The 19,121-nt window shown below is 42.6% G+C and overlaps 1 protein-coding gene across 2 annotated transcripts in view; it reads right to left on the bottom strand.

Moving 5' to 3' along the window:
* Window positions 1-19,121, bottom strand: part of WIPI2 (WD repeat domain, phosphoinositide interacting 2) — a 190,831-nt gene that overhangs the window by 111,065 nt on the left and 60,645 nt on the right. For both annotated transcript variants that reach the window (XM_086949684.1, XM_086949685.1), the window contains 3 exons: window positions 4,521-4,617; window positions 4,068-4,165; window positions 3,353-3,445 (listed from right to left, as the gene is read on the bottom strand). In XM_086949684.1, coding sequence (XP_086805810.1) covers window positions 3,353-3,445; window positions 4,068-4,165; window positions 4,521-4,617 — 288 coding nt within the window. The remainder of the gene's footprint in view (window positions 1-3,352; window positions 3,446-4,067; window positions 4,166-4,520; window positions 4,618-19,121) is intronic.

Below are 19,121 nucleotides of genomic sequence, written 5' to 3'. Positions count from 1 at the left end.
TTAGAGGCCTTTCCTGGTCACAGTGCCCTGGGTACCTGTGGTACCATTTACCAGGGGCTGACCCATGGCCAGGGATGTCAATTGGGTTTTGGTTTCAATGCAGGTTTAGGGAAAGAACATAAGCCCTGAGTACCTGATTAGCAGGAGCCCACTCAAAGCACATCAGCAGTTAAGCAAAAAGTGGGGGCAACCATGCGGAAAGAGGGCACTTTCTCACAGCACATGTAAGAGTACTAGTCTGAAAAATGTGACTGTGGGTAGATGGGTGCTGGCCTCTGTGTGTGATTAACAGGATGCACCTAAGTGTATAGGTTGTCAGTGGGAGTTTATTGGGGGTGTGTGTAGTTTTTATTTTATGTCGGGGCATGTGGGTAAGCATGCTTTTATATGTGGAGGACTGCTTGCGTGCATATGTGCGTGCACGGGGGCCAGGGTTGTGTGTACAGGGCATTTGTGTGAGAAGGGTTGTGTGCACGTGTTGGAAATTTGACTAAGTGTGTCTCTGTGTTATTGCCCGCATGCATAATGTGGCGCTTCTGTGTTTGTGTGTGTGGTGGGTTTGTGAGGTGAAACAAATAAATTTTAAGTAGAGGCCATGGTGGGAGGGATAACTCGAGGTTGAAGAAGGCAGTTCTACTGCCAAAAAGAGCTTCAATTACAAACTTTCAAATAAACTATTATTTTTAATCTAAACTATATCGGCAGTACAGGCATAGGAACTCAAAAGCGGGATTCAACTTGCAGCTCTTGTATGCTGCGCGACGCTAGACAAACCATGCAGGAGCAAAAGAAATAAGCAGGAGGGGGAAGTGCATGTAACAAATGTCCTCAGAATGCCTCTGACGAAATGCAAATGCTGTGTGAGTTTGTTAGCTCGAGGGGGAAGTGCACCAGACAGGCTTCCTTGGAATGCAACAGATGGCCAGAGATGGCCAACCAAAGAAAACCTAATTGGTGGTGGCGGTGGGAGGGGAAAAAAGCACACAAAGGCAGGAAAACATGGGACAGTATTGACCAACCAGAGTAAAGGAATTTAGAAAGCCAGGCCAACTAACCAACCAGAAGCGCTGGGTGTATTAAATGCTCGTATCCTCACAGCATGTCTCGAAGAGACAGCGCAACCGCTGCCTAGGAAAGCCCTAAAAAAACACATCAAACTTGCATTCATGGATAAGGTCATATAACTCTTTTGAAAGAGCGCATTTATTCAGTAGACCACATAAAATACACAGAGATTTATGCACAGAAGGGAGATGCACTGCACCTTATCTTTGCAGAGTTGAATTGCTGAACAAAATACTTGGTTAAGTGCTAAGCATGGCCAATGAGCGGGGAGCAATCTTTGAATGTCCAGGTGTTGCTCCAAGCGTGAGTGAGCATTTTTTCCACTGCTGTGGATGAATTTCACAGGCTCTCTCCCTTCTAAAACTGGTCAACGCTGTCTCTGGTGTATGTGTAATGGAAATATATGTACAGCCATTTCACAGGGAGAAGATGGTCACAAAGAGGTAAGGGGAGGGATGGGTTAGGCTCTATCAATAGGACACAACTGGCTACTATCTCCTGACCACCAGGCTTATCTATTCTGGGTGTTTATGTGATAGGCATGTCCCAACAGGAAAACACCAGGTCTGCTCACTGAAGACTAATGCTTTGTGAGGCACACTCAATTCAATTGTTACAGTATTCATCAGTTCATTCAATCAGTGTACTCGCCCACACTTGCCATTCATCGGAGGACTCCTTCAAATAGGTCATTCATTTTATTGATTAGCAGTTTTAAATCATGCAAACCAGGCGGCAGAGCACTTTACATAGGATTATGTTGCATAGTGACATACTTATGCACTATTACCTGGAACAAATGCGCTGTTATATTCAATACAGGCATATTAAGAAAATAAAAGAAATGTCAAAAAGATCAAATCTATACTTATAATATGTCCTCATAAATGATGAAGAAACCGTTTCCCAGTTAGTAGGGGACCGAAGAGAACTTCACAAGGAGAGCAGGCAAGCAGTCCCTTAAATAAGTATAGGTAAATATGTGTGTGGCCCCGTCAACAAAATATGCTGCTAGCACTGTCCACAGAGCTGACCACAGAGCCGGAGAGGAAAGTAGACACTTAAAAAAAACTTTAAGACACATTTTGCTCAACCAGATTTCAAGTGGCAGGACTAGGGATAAGCCATTAAAATTGTTCAGCTGAAACTCCACTGGCAAAGAAGACTATTAAAACACCATAGCCAGCATACTTGGATACTTGCGAGAAAAAATATTAGAAGCCCACCTTAAAACAAAACAAAAAAAGCATGCTGTCAGGCATACTGAAGAGTGGAAACTACTGGTTGCCCAAGCCAGCACCATTCTCTGCTACACCTTGCCCACAAGAAACGAGGTAACAAAATATTCAACTATTGAAATACATAACTACCTACAATCTGACCCAGAAGGGGATCTCCAGAATTAGAAGCCCCCAAGTGCAACCAGAATGTGGAAGCAGCTGCAGAAATGTAAAGCTGCGGTAAAGTGTGCGAGGGTTGTGATTGAACTGGTTGGACAGTGGCAAATTGGAAACACTTGATACTGCATGTGCTAGCCTCAATGGAGGCGGATTGTCGTGTGTGAGGGAGAGAGTAGCAATGTGAGAGTGTAGTGAGTAAGAATGTAAGAGAATGTGCGGTGAAAAAGAGTGCAGGAGAATAAAATGATTGCAAAACAACAAGAGTAGCAGAGCATCCTTCACTGCTGCAGGCTTGTGTGTGCACAACAGAAGAGATGGTGAGGCATGTGAATTCCTGGAGCTTGGTAAAACATTTACGTTTCTTACTAGTCAAAAAAATGAAATTCTAAATGCTGGTCTTATCCAGACGGGACTTATTTGTAGAATAAGCTGGCCAAAATAAGGAAAGGGATGGGGATTTTTAAGGATCAATTCGCCAACCTAAAGAATGTTCTTTATCCAGTGTACTGAGAGTTGGGTTTATCAAATGTATAAAGAACTGTCTTGCTAGATGATTTTAAAATATACATGTTTTTTTTTTTTTTTTTTAAACAGCAGCCCCTTTCCTAATTCAGGTTGACTTAGCTGTTGGATGGCAACATAAGATAAACACCACAATACAACTCAAAATGTTTCAACTAGTATAGACCTCCCTTGAAAGCATAGAAATATCCAATTACTAAGCAGAAACATCTGAACCAGTTATAAAAATTAAAACAAAGGATACAGGGTCAAATATGTCTTTACACACCAAATGGAAATCCCACAAAAAGTAACAAGAAGAAAATCCAATTCAAAATATTAACTTCAATGGAGAAAAATTAGCTGATCTTTCTCAAGCTACCTACCTTTTCTGAGGCCGTGGCAAGCTTTGTGCCACTTGCATCAAATGCCAGTGCAGCTAAGGGACTGTCATGCGCTGGAATCATGTTGGCAGCTCGCTGAAAAACAACAAAAAAAACACTTTGGCACAATCAGCTAGCACAGCTTTTATTATAATATGTGAAGTAATACCACATAGGGAAGTGTCAAAGATTTAAATAGCTAATTCCTAAGATACTGAGTATATAATCCGCCATAATCACCAGATTTTCACACGCTTCTCTGCCTCCGTACCAGTGTATAGACATTCAATACTTATGTTTGTTCACGAGAGCAGCTTTTGTTTGCAAAACAAGACTTAATGATTGCTCAGTAAAATTTTCCAAATGCGGAGATGCAAAGAACTCAGAAGAAGAGGGATGAGAGTGTAGTATAAAAGTTTTGATTTTAGGTAAATTTGGTTTGTGAACAAGGCTCACATTTGAGTCTATACTGATTGAAGACACAATGCACTTGTATTGAGGTGCAAATCTTCTTTTTAAGAGCGTATGCAGGCATGTTCTCTATTTAATACAAGACCCAGATACTTCTGGATTTGAACAAGCGAGCAACAGGCTTAGATTTCTGCCTCTACGTCACCGTAACCTATTACCTATATACAGTAATAGCCTACATTTTACTGTCAGTGATGTATATTTTATTCACAAAGGCAAAAAGGGAAGATGTGAAAGTAATCCTCACCAGATTGATGGTGTCAAACACCTGGACCTCTCCAATGGTGGCACTCCCAGGATAAGCCAGATAGCAGTTGTCACCGTTTATAGAAAGTGCACACAATCCTGTGGGGGACCAGAAAACTCAAAGACTTCAAATTCAGACAAAGACTCAGCATAAAGTATGTTATTGTTAGTAATACTTAAGGAGTTAATATAACTATGTAAAAGATTCTTTGCACAACATATATAGTACTATGGCTTAATTCAGGCAATGTTCTAAACCATGCAGCAAGATGGAACTCTAATTAGAAGGCATCTAAAATGGTTTATGGAACATGGTCCAGGTGACTCATTAACAAAGACAGAGTTTGGATCATAAGGTACATGTTCCATGTCACCAAGTCGTTTATCTACACTTCTGGATGAAGGGAAGAAGAATGATTCCATTAGAATTTATGCAGTAAATAGGTGACCTTACCTGTTGGGTTTGGGGGAGTCTCCCGAATAGTGTGCAGCACTTTCATGTCTCGTATGTTGTGTATGTAGAGCGATTCTTCCAAGCATACTATCAATCTCTAAAATGTAAATGAAATAATACAAACATTTCAGATTAAAATGATCTCCCAAAACACCAAATGACTATTCATGAGCTTTCAAAAACTTAACTAAAAGTGGAAAGATAAGTAAGTGAGACACCTTTTCTTGACAGCAACAGGTGCACAGAACTGCCCCACACAAAAGTGTAGTTATGTTTTGTAACAGGATAATGATCTTCAAGAAATAAGTCTAAAATATCCCTATTTATGTGTCACCCAGATGTTGTTAGCTAGGCTTAAACTACCTACTTCTGTTATTTAACTTCGGATTTAGGATTCTGCACCCAAATGCAATGCTGATTTCGATTTGAAAGGGAGACTTGCCAGTAATGTATCTATTTATTTAAGAATGCACTACAAAACAAGCTATTTTTAAACGCAATCAGTACCATGAGACAGTAGTAACTAGATTGAACGTATTCCCTACTGCATGAAATAACGCAGGTATTACTTTTCTTTAAAGGGGATCTTTATTTTATAGTACCAGGCTGACCTCTCAAGGGCACTTCTTAGTGAATTTCCAACCGTATTTCTTTCCACCGTCTGGTAAGAAGCTTTTGAAATAATGTTTCAAGTCTAGACCACCCCCCTGGTCTCCTCCGATGTCTCAATATCCTGTGCTCCACGTCATGCTCCCTGCAGTCCAGGGACTTATCCACAAGAGTGGGAAGGCAGTACCTCCCACAAAGCCAATAAGGATTTGGGTTTGAAGCGGCCCAGTCCGCCTGACAGAGCAACGTGTTGTGAGAGAACTGATAAAACCGGAGGCATACTACAAAGGTTTAACCTCATCCGTGCGGTGCCGATTTACCCCCGGTGCTGGGCCCTAATGTAAATGGGTGAGGTCATGACGGAACGGCTCCGTCATGAGCACAGCGCGACCGATGCTCATGACGGAAACGTTCCGTCACGAGCATCGAAGGGGTTAAACAAGTGAGGCGCCCAGGGCTTTGACATTGGTTCAAGAAAGTATGTGAAAAGATGCAGTCCAGAACAAAAGAACCCAGGTGACATGTGGCTCTGGCAAGGACACTGGGATGAAGCGAACACATGACACTTCACCAAAAACAACTCCTGGGAAGCAGCTCCTAGTAGTTTCCTCTTTGGCCAGGTTTCTGTAAATACTGGCCACACAGCCCAATCCTAGGCTTTAGTGTTTTTGGAAAAAGGACAAAGACATACAAATTTGGTTCAAGAAGCTCACATTAGCCTTGATTAAAACCTTTTCTACGAGCTACCAGTCATGGCTTATATGATGGTCCGTCACCCGATTCCCATGAAGGCCATTTCGCAAGGAAGGTGCGTTCCACTCAGGTACGATAGGGTTTTCTCTACTCCTTCATTTAAGTGGAATATGAACAGCATCAAGTGCCAAGTCCGAAGCCTCATAAACAATTGACTCTTTAGATGCTGTAAATTTGGGCTGACTGCTCTGTCTAGTTCATACAGCAAACCTGTTTCTTTTGCAGAACTGCATACATAATGGCAGCCTCTCAGGTTAAAACATGCAGGGAAAATCTGAAATCGTGTCCAACCATACAAAGCATGACCTACCAACACTGTAGGTTTTAATATACAGTAACAATACACCCTTGAAGGCTTATTGACTTTAACAAATGCTTTCCAAAATCAATGTGCCAGGCCTTCTGCCTTTATTGTAAAATGTCATAATAAACAATCAATGCTTATAGCCTTTATCACTGGTATGTCACCATAACCAACTCAGGCTTCGTGTATTGGTCATAAGTTCTCCCACAAGCCGACCAACAGGTATAAGGTAATATTAGAAAGATGTGCAAAATTACAGCTGTCAACAATATGAAAGGACTACCATTGTGCAAATATTCTGTCCCCATGATTTGTTCGGGTGAATCACCAAAACCCTTGCCAACAACAGAAATCTCCAAATTCAGTGTAACAAAATGCTTGCCTACAAGCTTCTGCACAGAGCAATAACAGTCCTTCCATAAAAGAATATTGCCTTTAACACATACTTTTCACAATAAGTACTCTGTAGTCAGGATACTCAGATTCCCAAGGGTCATAGGGCACAGAACACGATTATAGCACTAATGCAGGTGAGAATTTAATACCTATTAGAATAGGTGGTCCTACTACACTGTCAAAGAAATAAAATGGAGTTCACATATCATCTTTCCCTATACTCTACCTTAACCCCTTCCATGCTGATGACGGAACCGCTCCGTCATCAGCTACAGTTGAGCTGTGCTGATGACGGAGCGGTTCCGTCATGGCCCGGCCGCCGCGCCTGCGCGGGCGTTCTAATGAGCGGGCGGGTCATGACGGAACCGCTCCTTCACCAGCATAGCTCAACTGTAGCTGGTGACGGAGCGGTTCTGTCACCAGCATGCGGCGGCCGCGCGGCCGCCCCGCCCCTTTAGCGCTGCGGCGGAATAGCCGCCGCAGTGAAGGGGTTAAATTAAAAAATAATATTATTCCATGAAACTCGCAGAAAAAAATGTGCATGTCATTTTCATTAATGACTAACAAGACCAAACAAAATTCAGTGAAGTAGGCACTAAAGGATCGAGACTGGCTTCCACCATAAAAATGAGCAAATCCAAACTCAAAGACTAAGAAAAAATGGAGAAAAAAAATGTTGGACAATTGCAATATAAAAGAAAGGAAGGAAACCACTTTTTCAGTGGAATCATACAAGTTCTGCCCAATCAAAACATGTTCACCTATCCAGGAACATATGGGCAAAGCCAAAGACCCTTGCTATAGTACTCAAGAAAGCTCATTTCTTTAAAGATTGATAGGGAATAATAGCCTGTTGGTGAGCATATGGATCCTAATCAAAATCTTCTTGGTTGTTTAAATGTATTTTTGTTCTGTTTTAAGTTGATAGGGCGGAGTTATTTGTTATGTTAGCTCTCTCAGAACTACAGTATGGGCCTCGTCACTCATCTTGAAGCTTAATGGTAGAGTTAAATGTATGGCAGCACAAGTTCTTAGTTTCCCAGATAAAAAGTGAACAGTAATGCCCATTTGTCAGCTTGCAATGTCTTTCTAGCCTCTTTATCAATGCTCGAACTGTAGCCACTTAGTTACACAGTCATTGAGAGAAGACCAGAAGTTTTCTACCGGACCATAATCCTGTGGAAGGCAAAACAAAATGGTTTAGACAGCCATGATTCTGTCAAGAAACGCAATGTCTTCATGACTACCAGCCTACCATGGAGTAGGCCGATGCTGCCTTTGAGTTAAATTTAATCTAGATTACAATTTAGCTCCACAATGCTTTTAAAACATTCCCAATTTTCATTGCTTGAAATTATTATGCGGTCCTTATTTCTTCATTTCAAGAAAAAGTCAATTGAAGCAACAGCATTTTTACTTTAAAAAACTCCAACATGAGACCACTCCTACACAGTGGGTTTTTTAACTATTAGCAAGGCATTGACAGATCAGATGTAAACATATCTTGATTGTCATAACCTTTTTGACCTTAAACTGTTGGAATTCCAGGGAGCACACTGAAGAGACCTTACTGCTTGACATGGTTCATAACGTTCTCCACTCCAGTGACGATTGAAGAATTTGCCAAGAGTGATCATTCATTACAGGTTTCCAGATTACAACCTGGTTCAGAAGTATCATAAATTATTACGGTCAGGTTTTATCGTGAGAAAAAACTTGTTAAAATGGGACCACAGCCATTGATCCTTTGTGTGGGATATTCCAGCAGTCATCACTATCAAGGTTTTCTTTAAAATCTACTTTAAGCTTCTGCTCGACCTTATCTGATATTATGGTCTTTTTTCATTCAAAAGGAGTCAACACTCCGAAAATAGTGAAAAGAGAGGAGTCAGTAGACAATCATGCGGACAAAAAGTCATGAAAAGATCTTTACATTGTGCCCGTTTTAATCAAGAAATTACACCCAAATTAGAAGAAATGGTTTTTGTGTCTAATTAGATGACATTAGTTCTATTTGTGTATGGGTGTAAGTGGAGAAGTGTGGCTCAATGGTTAGAGCAGGCAGACCTCGATGCAGAGCCCTGGCCAGGGACCAGGGTTCGATTCCTGCCCCGGCAGGTCTCGGGCTCATTAATTCCCCTGACCGGATATTCTCGCCTCAGTGCCTATTCTGATCATGGGTCCCACGCTGCAACTCTGGGCAATAGCTTGCTTAGTCTCCACAACGGCCCCCACAACGCGAGGGATGCCTGGTCTGCACCATGGGGGTGCCCAGGAGTAGACACTTCACAGGGAAAGCCAGGAAGGGTTCCCTTGCGGTATTCGTACAAGCGCCGGGAAACCCACTGCGGGTAGCTGTGCGCTATACAAGTACAACAACATTTACAACAACATTTACATCCTGAAAGGATCCAGTTTAATTCTAATTTTGATTATAAAATGCTCTCACTGGAGCAATATGTAGTAAGTGCGCAGGAGACTTCCAGTGCTGGATTAGAGGTTTATTCCACGAGAACACAAAGATACATCTTCCAAGGAGCTGGCCAGACACAAACTGCCTCCACCTGGAATGTCAGGAAGAGAACAGGGCCACCTATATTCTAAAGAAAAGGAAAACAAGAAAAAGAAATAATCCCAGAAGAAGGGAACACACCTCGGTTCATTAAACAGAAAAATTAATCACAACAGTAATCATTGAGATACAGAGGAGGTCTGCGGGACCTTTGGCACCTAGAAGGAGAATGAGAAGGGCCAGGGTCAGGGTCAGAACCAGGACCAGGGGAAAGAACTGAATGGTCAGAAACCTCACTACCGTCAGGAGCATCACCCCCACCATCCCTCCTACCAGAAGCCTGAACAGAATTGAGAGAGGGCGAGGTACGGGAAGCCATGAACATATAGCCAGAACAATCATCCCAACAACCATGCTGAACCTGGATAGGAGGAGGACCAGAGAGAACAGAACCAGAACCAGATGAAGCCCTCTGGTAAAGAGCCACCCTCCTCAAACTCCACTTTTCCCCATTGGAGAGAACAACGTAATGAGGGTAAACCATCCTAACAGAAAAAGGACCACGGAATTTAGACAACCCACCAGAAACCCTGCCAGACTTTACCTTAACAAGGTCACCCTTAGATATTCTGATGGGAACCGGTTTCAATGACTTGCCACAAGAGGACGTGTTAGGAGGAGGAGGAGAAGAAGAAACAGCCTCACGAACACTCCCAGAAACGTCAGACTGAAGTACCAAACTCTTAAGCCAAGAAGGGGTCAAGTTGGTGCTCGGAACCCTACCCCTCATGAGTTCAAAGGGAGACTTGAGAAGAGAACCATGAAGAGTGGTGCAATAAGCATAGACCATTTCACGCACAAGATTAGTCACTGAGACACCTTTAGAGACAGCCATCTGAATGGTGCCCTTGACCAACCTATTCAGGCGCTCACACAAGCCATTCCCCTGGGGATTGTAGAGGGAAGTTCTATGATGAGAAATACCACATTCAGTAAGGAAGGCGCGCATATTGTGGGAAACCAACTGCGTGCTATTGTCCGTAACTAAGACATTGGGAAAACCCTCCAGAAAGAACAGGGATCTAAGGTACTTGATGGTGGTATCAGTAGTGATATCCTTCAAAAACTCAACAGACAACCACTTAGAAAAGCAATCCACTACAACAATAGCAAACCTCTGGGACACAGGCAACTCATTCATAGGACCTATGAAATCCAGACAAATGGTATGCCATGGAACCTCGGGAAATTCAAGCTGACCAAAATGGGATTTAACAGAAACCTTAAGCCTCTTCTCACCCACCTTACAGGTAGGGCAATCCTCAACCCAAGAAGTGACCAAGGAATCCATTCCAGGCCACCAAAAGTTCAACTTAAGTCTCTGTTGTGTTAAAGTTTGGCCAAGATGGCCCTCATGCGCTATGGCAATAAGCTTAGACCTTAAGTCAGCAGGGGGAACAAACTTGTCACCGCGCATAACAACATTATCCTCGCAGACAGACAGGTCATCAATGATCTTCAAAAAGGGACGAACAGAGACATGAACACAGCTCTCCCTCCTTGAACCCAATTTGATTAACTGGATGACTTCTTGCAGAACACTATCTTTAGACATGGCTTCCAACCAATCCGCACGCAAAAACGAACTCTCACCAAGAAAAAGAACATCATTAATCCAAGCAATATTTTCTTCTGCGCCATCAAGGCTAAAACCATCATTAGCCTGAATACTAGAAGGAACAGCAAGTCTGGACAGGCAATCTGCTTGTAAGTTTTTCCAGCCCTGGATGTGGGATATGTCGAAGTGATACTCCTGAAGCTTAGAAGCCAACCTGGCCAACGTTGGAGAACTACAAGCTGCACCACCAGGGGAAAGAATCCGGATGAGGGGTTTGTGATCAGTCTTCAGATTAAAACGCGTACCCCACAAGTAGGTGCGAAAATGGTGGGCACCCCAGGCAGCGGCCAAGGCCTCCTTCTCAATGACAGAGTAATTCCGTTCACATTGAGAGAGAGTGTGGGAAGCAAAAGCAATGGGCCTTTCCCCATCCCTATGTGTCTGCACAAGAACAGCACCGAGACCACTTGCACTTGCATCAACCAGCAAAGTAGAGACCTTGTTGGTGTCAAAAGGCGCAAGGACCTTAGCACTGCAGATGGCAAGCTTAATGTCATTAAAACAATGCTCAAGTTCAGGCCCCCAAACAAATTTACAACCTTTCTTTAACAAGGCCCTCAATGGTAAGGTTTTCTCTGAAAATTTCTCAACAAATTTAGAATAATATTCAATCAATCCCATGAAAGAACGTAATTGGTCCTTATCAGCAGGACAGGGGGCAGACCGTATAGACTCAAGGAGATCTTTTTTTGGTTTGACTCCGTTGAACGAAATCTCATGACCTAAGTATACAATATCCTGAACAAGAAAAGAGCACTTCTCTCTACGCAAGGTGAGACCAGTGTTCCAGATCCTGTGCAAAACATTCTTCAGGACATGATTATGATCGGACACAGAATTTCCGAAAACCAAAATATCGTCCTGAAAGAACACAACGTTCTTCAACCCCTTGAAGATCTCAGTTACCAACCTTTGAAATACACTCGCCGCTGATATCAACCCGAAGGGAAGGCGGGTAAACTGGAAAATCCCCTCCGGAGTGATAAAAGCGGTAAGGTGCTTAGAGGACTCGTGAAGCTTAACCTGATGGTAAGCACTCTTCAGGTCGAGCTTAGAAAAGTACCTCGCACCCTGAAGAGTGGACACCATCTCGGAGATGTTAGGCAGGGGAAATGTGTCGGCAACCACACACTTATTCAATGCTCTAAGGTCAACACAGAACCTCAATTTTCCATCAGCCTTCTTGGAAATGACAACCGGAGAAACCCAGGCGGATGCCTCCGTGGGTTCTATCACTCCAGACTGAAGCATTTCCTCAATTAGTGCCTTCACGTCCTCGCGAATAGAAATGGGAACCCTTCTCACAAGGTGCTGTACAGGTAAGCTATTCTTTTTAAGCCTAATGAGATGAGAATACCCTTTCAGCTCACCAAGTTCTTCTTTGAACACAGAGCTAAAGTCATTAAGAATACTTTCAAGAGAATCATCTTCCACAACCATAATTTGATTTTTAGCTCTAGGGTTGATGACAATGTAAAGATCATACTGTTGTACCCAACCAAGAATGGGCGGACCATCAATAGAGACGTACACCTTACCAAATGTAGATCTCTTCTCAAAACAGATCTTGGCCTCAAAGAAACCAAGGATTACAATATTTTGACCATTAAACCCCTTAGGAGAGATATCACTCTCTTTCAGACTTAAGCCATACCAAAAAGTATCAAAAATGACTTTAGGAATGATGGTATGACGCGACCCTGTATCAACCATCAATGACACTTCATGGGAGTCAATGACAAAGACAGCCCTTGGTCTGTTCTGCCTTGGATCGTCGTCAATAATATCAACCTCATCCACAACCAAGAGTCTATCAGCTTCAACTGTATTTTCGCAATCATAGTCATCCACAGTAGCCAGTCTTTGCCTAGGCTTAGCTTTGCACATCTTTGAGAAGTGTCCAATTTTGCCACACTTGAGACACTCTTTGTTTGCAGCAAAGCAAAACCTTGCGTCGGAAGAATGACTGAAGCTTCCACATCTATTGCATGGCTTGTTGGCAGTGAAGTTTTTCTTTTGAGGAAATCTTGGTTTGTTTTTCACTACGGCAACATTATCACCTCCACAATGCTCACACTCCGCAGAACTTTTCTTATCGGAAACAACAGAGACTTCCTGCTGAGGACTTAATTAGTGGGAATCCAAAACCTTCATGCATTTGTTAGACTCTTCAATGACTTTTGCCAAGTCGATGGCATCCTTTAATGAAGGATTTTTCGCCGCCCAAAGTCTTTCCTGAATCTTTTTATTAGAACATTGGACAATTAACTGGTCCCTTATTAGTTCGTCATTCATTGCACCAAACTTGCATTTGATAGAAAGCTCTCTGAGACGAGCTACAAACTCATCAATGGACTCAGACTCTTTTTGACGCTGAGTGTAGAACTTGTAACGGTTCATGACTAGATTCTCCTCCTTTGAGAATCTGACTTCGAGCCTTGCCACCGCCTCCTTAAATTCATCATCCATCTCCTGACCATTAGCTCTCAAGACTATAGGCAAAAATCTGAAAACTCTCTGGCCTTCTTTGCCAAGCGTGCTCAAAAGAATAGCCTTTTTCCTTTTTGGAGAAAACTCTTGCCCATCCAGTGCCTCGAGGTAATTGTCAAACATAACATACCAATCTTCCCAAGGTATGTCTGGAACACCAGGTTCGGGTAAGAATTGTGGTGGTAAAGTAACCAATATTTGTTGAGCCATTTCAGACATGGTTAAGCCAAAGTACAATTGAAAATAAATGTGTGAAAGTACAAGCAGTATTAAGCAACTAATTTTAAACAGTAAAGTATGCCTTAAAGTAAGATATAACAATTGAAATGTTCCCTCACAAAATGAAACTGTATTAGGTTACCGGGTTACCTTAGAGGAGATGTTCTCCTGAGTTACAGAAGTCGGTTTTGAGAGAAACTGTCACAGATTCGAGTTCCACGTATTCCGAGTGAAATGGCAAGATAAGATGGCCGCCACGAAAATTTCTTCCAAAACGAGGCTTGGAGGGCAGAGAACGAAGATATGAAAAGTTAAAATGGCCGCCACGAATCAGGAATTGAAACGAGGCTTGACACGCACACAAGCGAGGGTTGAAACGCATACGCCGGGGCACGTGAGGCAATCAGCGCGTGAAGACCGGCACCTAGCAACAGTGGCGGTTGTACTCGCGCTGGTAAAATTACTCACGATTTTGACGAAAATGTCCAAAGAAAGCTGGTACGAGACGGAGATGGAGGAGGCAAGGCTGCACACGATGGGTTCTTTTCTTTACCTTGAAGATGTTTGGATGTGGAACCGGCACAAAAACTAACGATGACACAGAAATGTAAATGACATCCTGGAATCGTCGGAAGTCTGGTAAACACTGCTGGCCAGCTGCAAAACGTCGCCAAAATTGTAGTAAGTACGCAGGAGACTTCCAGTGCTGGATTAGAGGTTTATTCCACGAGAACACAAAGATACATCTTCCAAGGAGCTGGCCAGACACAAACTGCCTCCACCTGGAATGTCAGGAAGAGAACAGGGCCACCTATATTCTAGAACCTATGAGGTAGGGCAAAAGGAGAGGAAAGCATAGAAACAAAGATAGGAATTATGTACAACACAATACTAAACTGAAAATTTCACAATTAGAGCAAGCATGGCCCTAGGAGTGGTCTTCAGTCTCCATCAACAAAACCACCTTTAACCAGTGAGATTACTATGTACGATTCAAAACCCTGTGTGTCATCTTTAAATGCAGGCACGGACTAGCCTTAAAATGTCTACAGAAATTATCTGGTGCAGGAAAATTTAAATATTCCTTTAATATAATTATAAAAATCAAACTCTGAATCTTCCTTTTAAACGTCGTACAATAGAATGACAAATACCTATATTTCTTTGGAAGCCAAACTCTGGAACAAGAGAAAGTTTGAGAATTTAGTTTAGTTTAGTTTTGCATTTGTAGCGCGCAACAGCTACCCACAAGGGGTTTCCCGGCGTGAATTTGTGAAGAGGTTAAGGTAGGGCTAAACTCAGGGGGAGTGTCTAGATGTTAAATAACTAGGTTTTTAAAGCTTTACGAAAGTTCATGTAGTTAATCATGTTGCGTACCGGGAAAGGCCGGGAATTCCATCGCAAAGGCCCTAGATAGGATAAAGATTTACCGCCTATTGTAGAGAGCTTGATTTTGGAGATAAACTTTTAATGTGGAAGATTGGAGAGTGCGGGATGGGCAATATGGATGAACGAGCGAGTGGAGATATTTTGGGGCCGTGTCAGTATAGTTCAGTTCATGAAGCTTTATTCGGTACATGATAAAAATGACCACAAAAGCATAGCACGCAGGCATGATTAAAAACTCATACCTTTCCTAAAAGCCATCGATTTACATATAAAACTGGCAGTATAAAAACATACGTCGGGGTGGTCCAAGTTATATAACAAACACATAGCACCCTCCACATTTAAAACTCCATACTTAAGAAATAATGGTTTTAAAAAGGAGATCCTAACATTCTGAAATAGGGGACAAAAAAGCATAAAGTGCATTGTGCTTTGTTTAGAATGTCCATCACATGGGCATGGGCCCACAGGGTTTTTTTTAGGATGAGGGAAGGCCACTAATACATGAGCAATGCCAACTCTTAATCTGGTTAGTACAAACCTGTGCGTTGGCCTAGTTACAACATTCAGATAACATTGAAATCCCTCAACAGAAATATATTTATTGTAAATTTTAACAGTAGCGAGGGAATTAGTTATTACTGAACGTTTTTGGGCTTTATGTAACATAAAGATATTTTTAAATTCCTGTTTCACAAGGCCTCTAGGGGGACAGTTTTCTGACAACAAATTAATATCAAAGATACTTTTATAACAATCTACAACATATTTGAGCCACGGTATCAGCATACAGTTGTCTAATGTAAGGCAATCCCTGATAATAAGTTGATTGAACTCGGTCTCTTCCTTAAGCCAAATTGCACGATAAAGCAATAAGGGCCTAAGTGAGGCGAGCTCAGTCAGGTGAAAAACCCCCGCCTCTCTGTGAATCAGCTCTGTTGGAGCGGACTTAGGGAGGCACAATAGTTTCTTCAGAAAATTATTTTCTTCGACCTGTAGACAGTCGGTTTTGCAGTAACCCCAAAGCCCCGCCCCGTAAAGGGCGATGGATACACTGCGTGCTTTGTAGATTTCCAGCATGTCCTTGATACGTCTGTCCCCCAGCTTAGATGCAAATTTAAAAATACCATAAGAGCTTTTGCTCATCTTAGTTCGAACATTCATTAATTCTTGCCCCCACCTACCATCACTGGTAAAAGTTACCCCCAGATAACAAAAACTATTCACATTCTGCACTTTAACCCCTTCGATAAAGAAGGAGTGATTTCTGCCCACCTTATTTCCACATATCATCGTGTGAGTTTTATTCTTGTTGATCAACAGTCTCCTGCTCCCGATAAATTCAGTGAATTTGTCCATTAAACGTTGCAGACCGACGGGTGTCCGTGACAGGAGCACCGCGTCGTCTGCGTATAGCAGAACTGGTACACTATCCCCTGCAACCTGTGGGGCATCGGCCTTAATAATTTTCAGGGCGGCTTCGACCCCATTGATAAAAAGGGTAAATAAAAGGGGAGCAAGGACACAACCCTGCCTAATTCCCCGTTTCACATTAAAATTTCTAGTACATTCCCCACTAGCACCATATCGTACACATGTTTTTAGCTTGCTATAGAGTCTGGCGAGAAAAAAGATAATTTCTTTCGAGGCACCCATGTCAAGCAAAACTGACCAAAGAAGTGAGTGATTAACTAAATCAAAAGCACTGCTAAGGTCAGCAAAGCAGAGATAGATGTTACCGGATTTGGCTCTGGTGTACTTGCCTATCAACAGCTCTAGATTCAGGCATTGGTCAAGGGTCCCTCTTCCCTTCCTGAATCCGTATTGGGAGTTTGCAAGAACTCCATTCTCATCAGCCCACTCCTCAAGTCTGAATAACAGAACTCTGCTCATGATTTTAACAGACGAGTCGAGCAGGCTGATGGGCCGGTAATTACTTGCCAGGGCTTTATCCCCTTTTTTATAGATAGGGACTATGATGGAGTCACCCCATGTTGGTGGAATCATGGTGGTTACGGCAGCGTTGAGTACCAAAGTAAGTATTGGTCCCCAAAGCTGCGGCTGGGCCCTGTAGACATCTATCGGGACACCATCTGGCCCCTGGGCCTTACCGCCCTTACTATTTTTGATTCCATTCTCCACCTCTCCCAATGAAATATCTAAAGGCACTACAGGCCACATCCTATTTTCGTTGGGCGTCATATTATTATCTGCGAAGATTGTGGAGAAGTGATTCACCCAGTCTTCGCTTCCAACATTAGATGAAAGATGTGGGGTTTTATCGTCTTGGAGGAAAGGGGAGTTAACAGTGGACCAAAACAGGCGACTATCCGCAGTTTCTGCTGCCTGAGTAAGATGCTCCCAGGCCTCCTGCTGTAGTTCCCTCTTTCTTTTAGACAGCGCCTGTTTATATTCAAATCTTAACAGTTTGACTCTATCCTTGTCCCTTGGGGTAAAGGCCAAAGCTTGTTTAAGTTGGGAGAGCAGGGACGTACAGGCATGGTCAAACCATCCAATCCCTTTCCCTCCTTTATCTACTTTTTTCCCCGTAAAGATGTTATTAATGACAGTGTTGATGTTAAAAAAGTGAGTCATAACCTGATAAGACGGACATCCTAAAGATAGAATAATATCAATGTCCATCTTGCATTTATTTATGATTAAAGGTTCCACTGTAACCGATTTTTCACCTTTCCATCTTAGCCTAACCCCATTGGGCCTGTGTGGCTCTATATTTACCAATACTCTAGTGGGTGGCTCAGTTCTAATCATCCATGCGGTTATTTGCAAGCTAATACAATTATGGTCGCTCAGGGAAGATGTATCCCTGACTTTAATTATGCAATGGGATACCAGGTTAGATGAGACCATAATATGATCTATGATGGAGCTCACATTCCTTCCAGTGAAGGTGGGGATTGAACCCTCTCCTTCTTCCTGGGCAGTACTCAGTAGCTCTAGATCAAACGAGACCATAGTGCTATTGATGGCCTCTCCATAGGCATTATGCGGGAAGTGGTACATATTCTCCCCATTATTCGTTAGGATCCCACAGACCCTAGAGGAGGATAAACTACATACTTGTAAATTAAAATCCCCCACCCATACGAAAGTAAAATTGCATGCTGCTTTGCTTACCAGCTTCATTAAGGCACTGGATAATTCATCTATCGCTTTGTGCCGGGAATTAGTAAAATTATTATTATAAAAATTAATTAGAAGCACATTAGTACCATCCGATAAACGTAGCCACAGGATTTGCGAATGAGGTTCAACTAACAGATGTTTAATGATCGTCAACTTTACAACTACTGAGATAAGGATAAGAAGACCTCCCTTAGCCCTGCCACGGCTAGATTCAGATGCATCTAAACTGTAGCATGTATACCCTTCCATGCTAGGTTTATCTACACACCACGTCTCTTGCAGGCATAAAATATCATACGACCTTACAGTGTCCTCCCATTCTAATTTAAGTGCCTTAGATGCCCATCCAGCAATGTTCCAACTTGCCAGGCAAATCCCCACAGAATGACTGTTGTTAGCATGATCGACATTATTATTGGAACAATTACTCATCCTACTTTGGTCGAATACCAGCCCGCCTATATAAGTACCTACAACACTCTCAATAGCATTAACAGTATCCTCGGTAATCTCATTAACACATTTGACTACTGACCCACTTTCGGGGTTGCCTATAATGGCAGAGGTTAAGTCCACTTTTGCCTCACTTATGTTTTGTTTGTTAAAACTCAATATAACGTCCCTTCCAGTCCCAGGTCCCATCTGATGTCAATCATTTTGGTCCAAGAAACTCAAGGACTCGTACCTGTTCTGGACTGGGACTTGATAGACCATCCCATTAATAGGCGAGAAAATGCTGTCACATGTGGGTACAAAATTAGGAGTGTGCATTACAAATCTATTCCCACCAGGGACAGGGTTCGACATGGGCGTAGGCAAGATTGGTCTGCCATCAGTAAGACCGGGGCTGATAGAGGGCACCAAAGGTCTATTTCCAGTAGATAAAAAGTTAGAATTGAAAGCCCCTTCTCTACGGTTAGCAGAAGGCAGCCTGTTAAGGTGGTTGTAAAAATAACCTAATGGTCTTGCGACGACGTCAGTCTCTGACTGCGTTAATGCAGCTGCTCTAAGTAAGACCGTCGCAACATGTTGCGGGTGTTTGAAATTAATAATCACACAATCACCCCTGCAGGTCTTCCGAGTATTACCAATCCAGTTAACCCT

Source organism: Lissotriton vulgaris, unplaced genomic scaffold (genome assembly GCF_964263255.1).
Source record: "Lissotriton vulgaris unplaced genomic scaffold, aLisVul1.2 SCAFFOLD_924, whole genome shotgun sequence".
NCBI lineage: Eukaryota > Metazoa > Chordata > Amphibia > Caudata > Salamandridae > Lissotriton > Lissotriton vulgaris.
The sequence above is the reverse complement of the archived record's forward strand: the minus strand, read 5'-3'. Positions and strand labels throughout refer to the sequence as shown.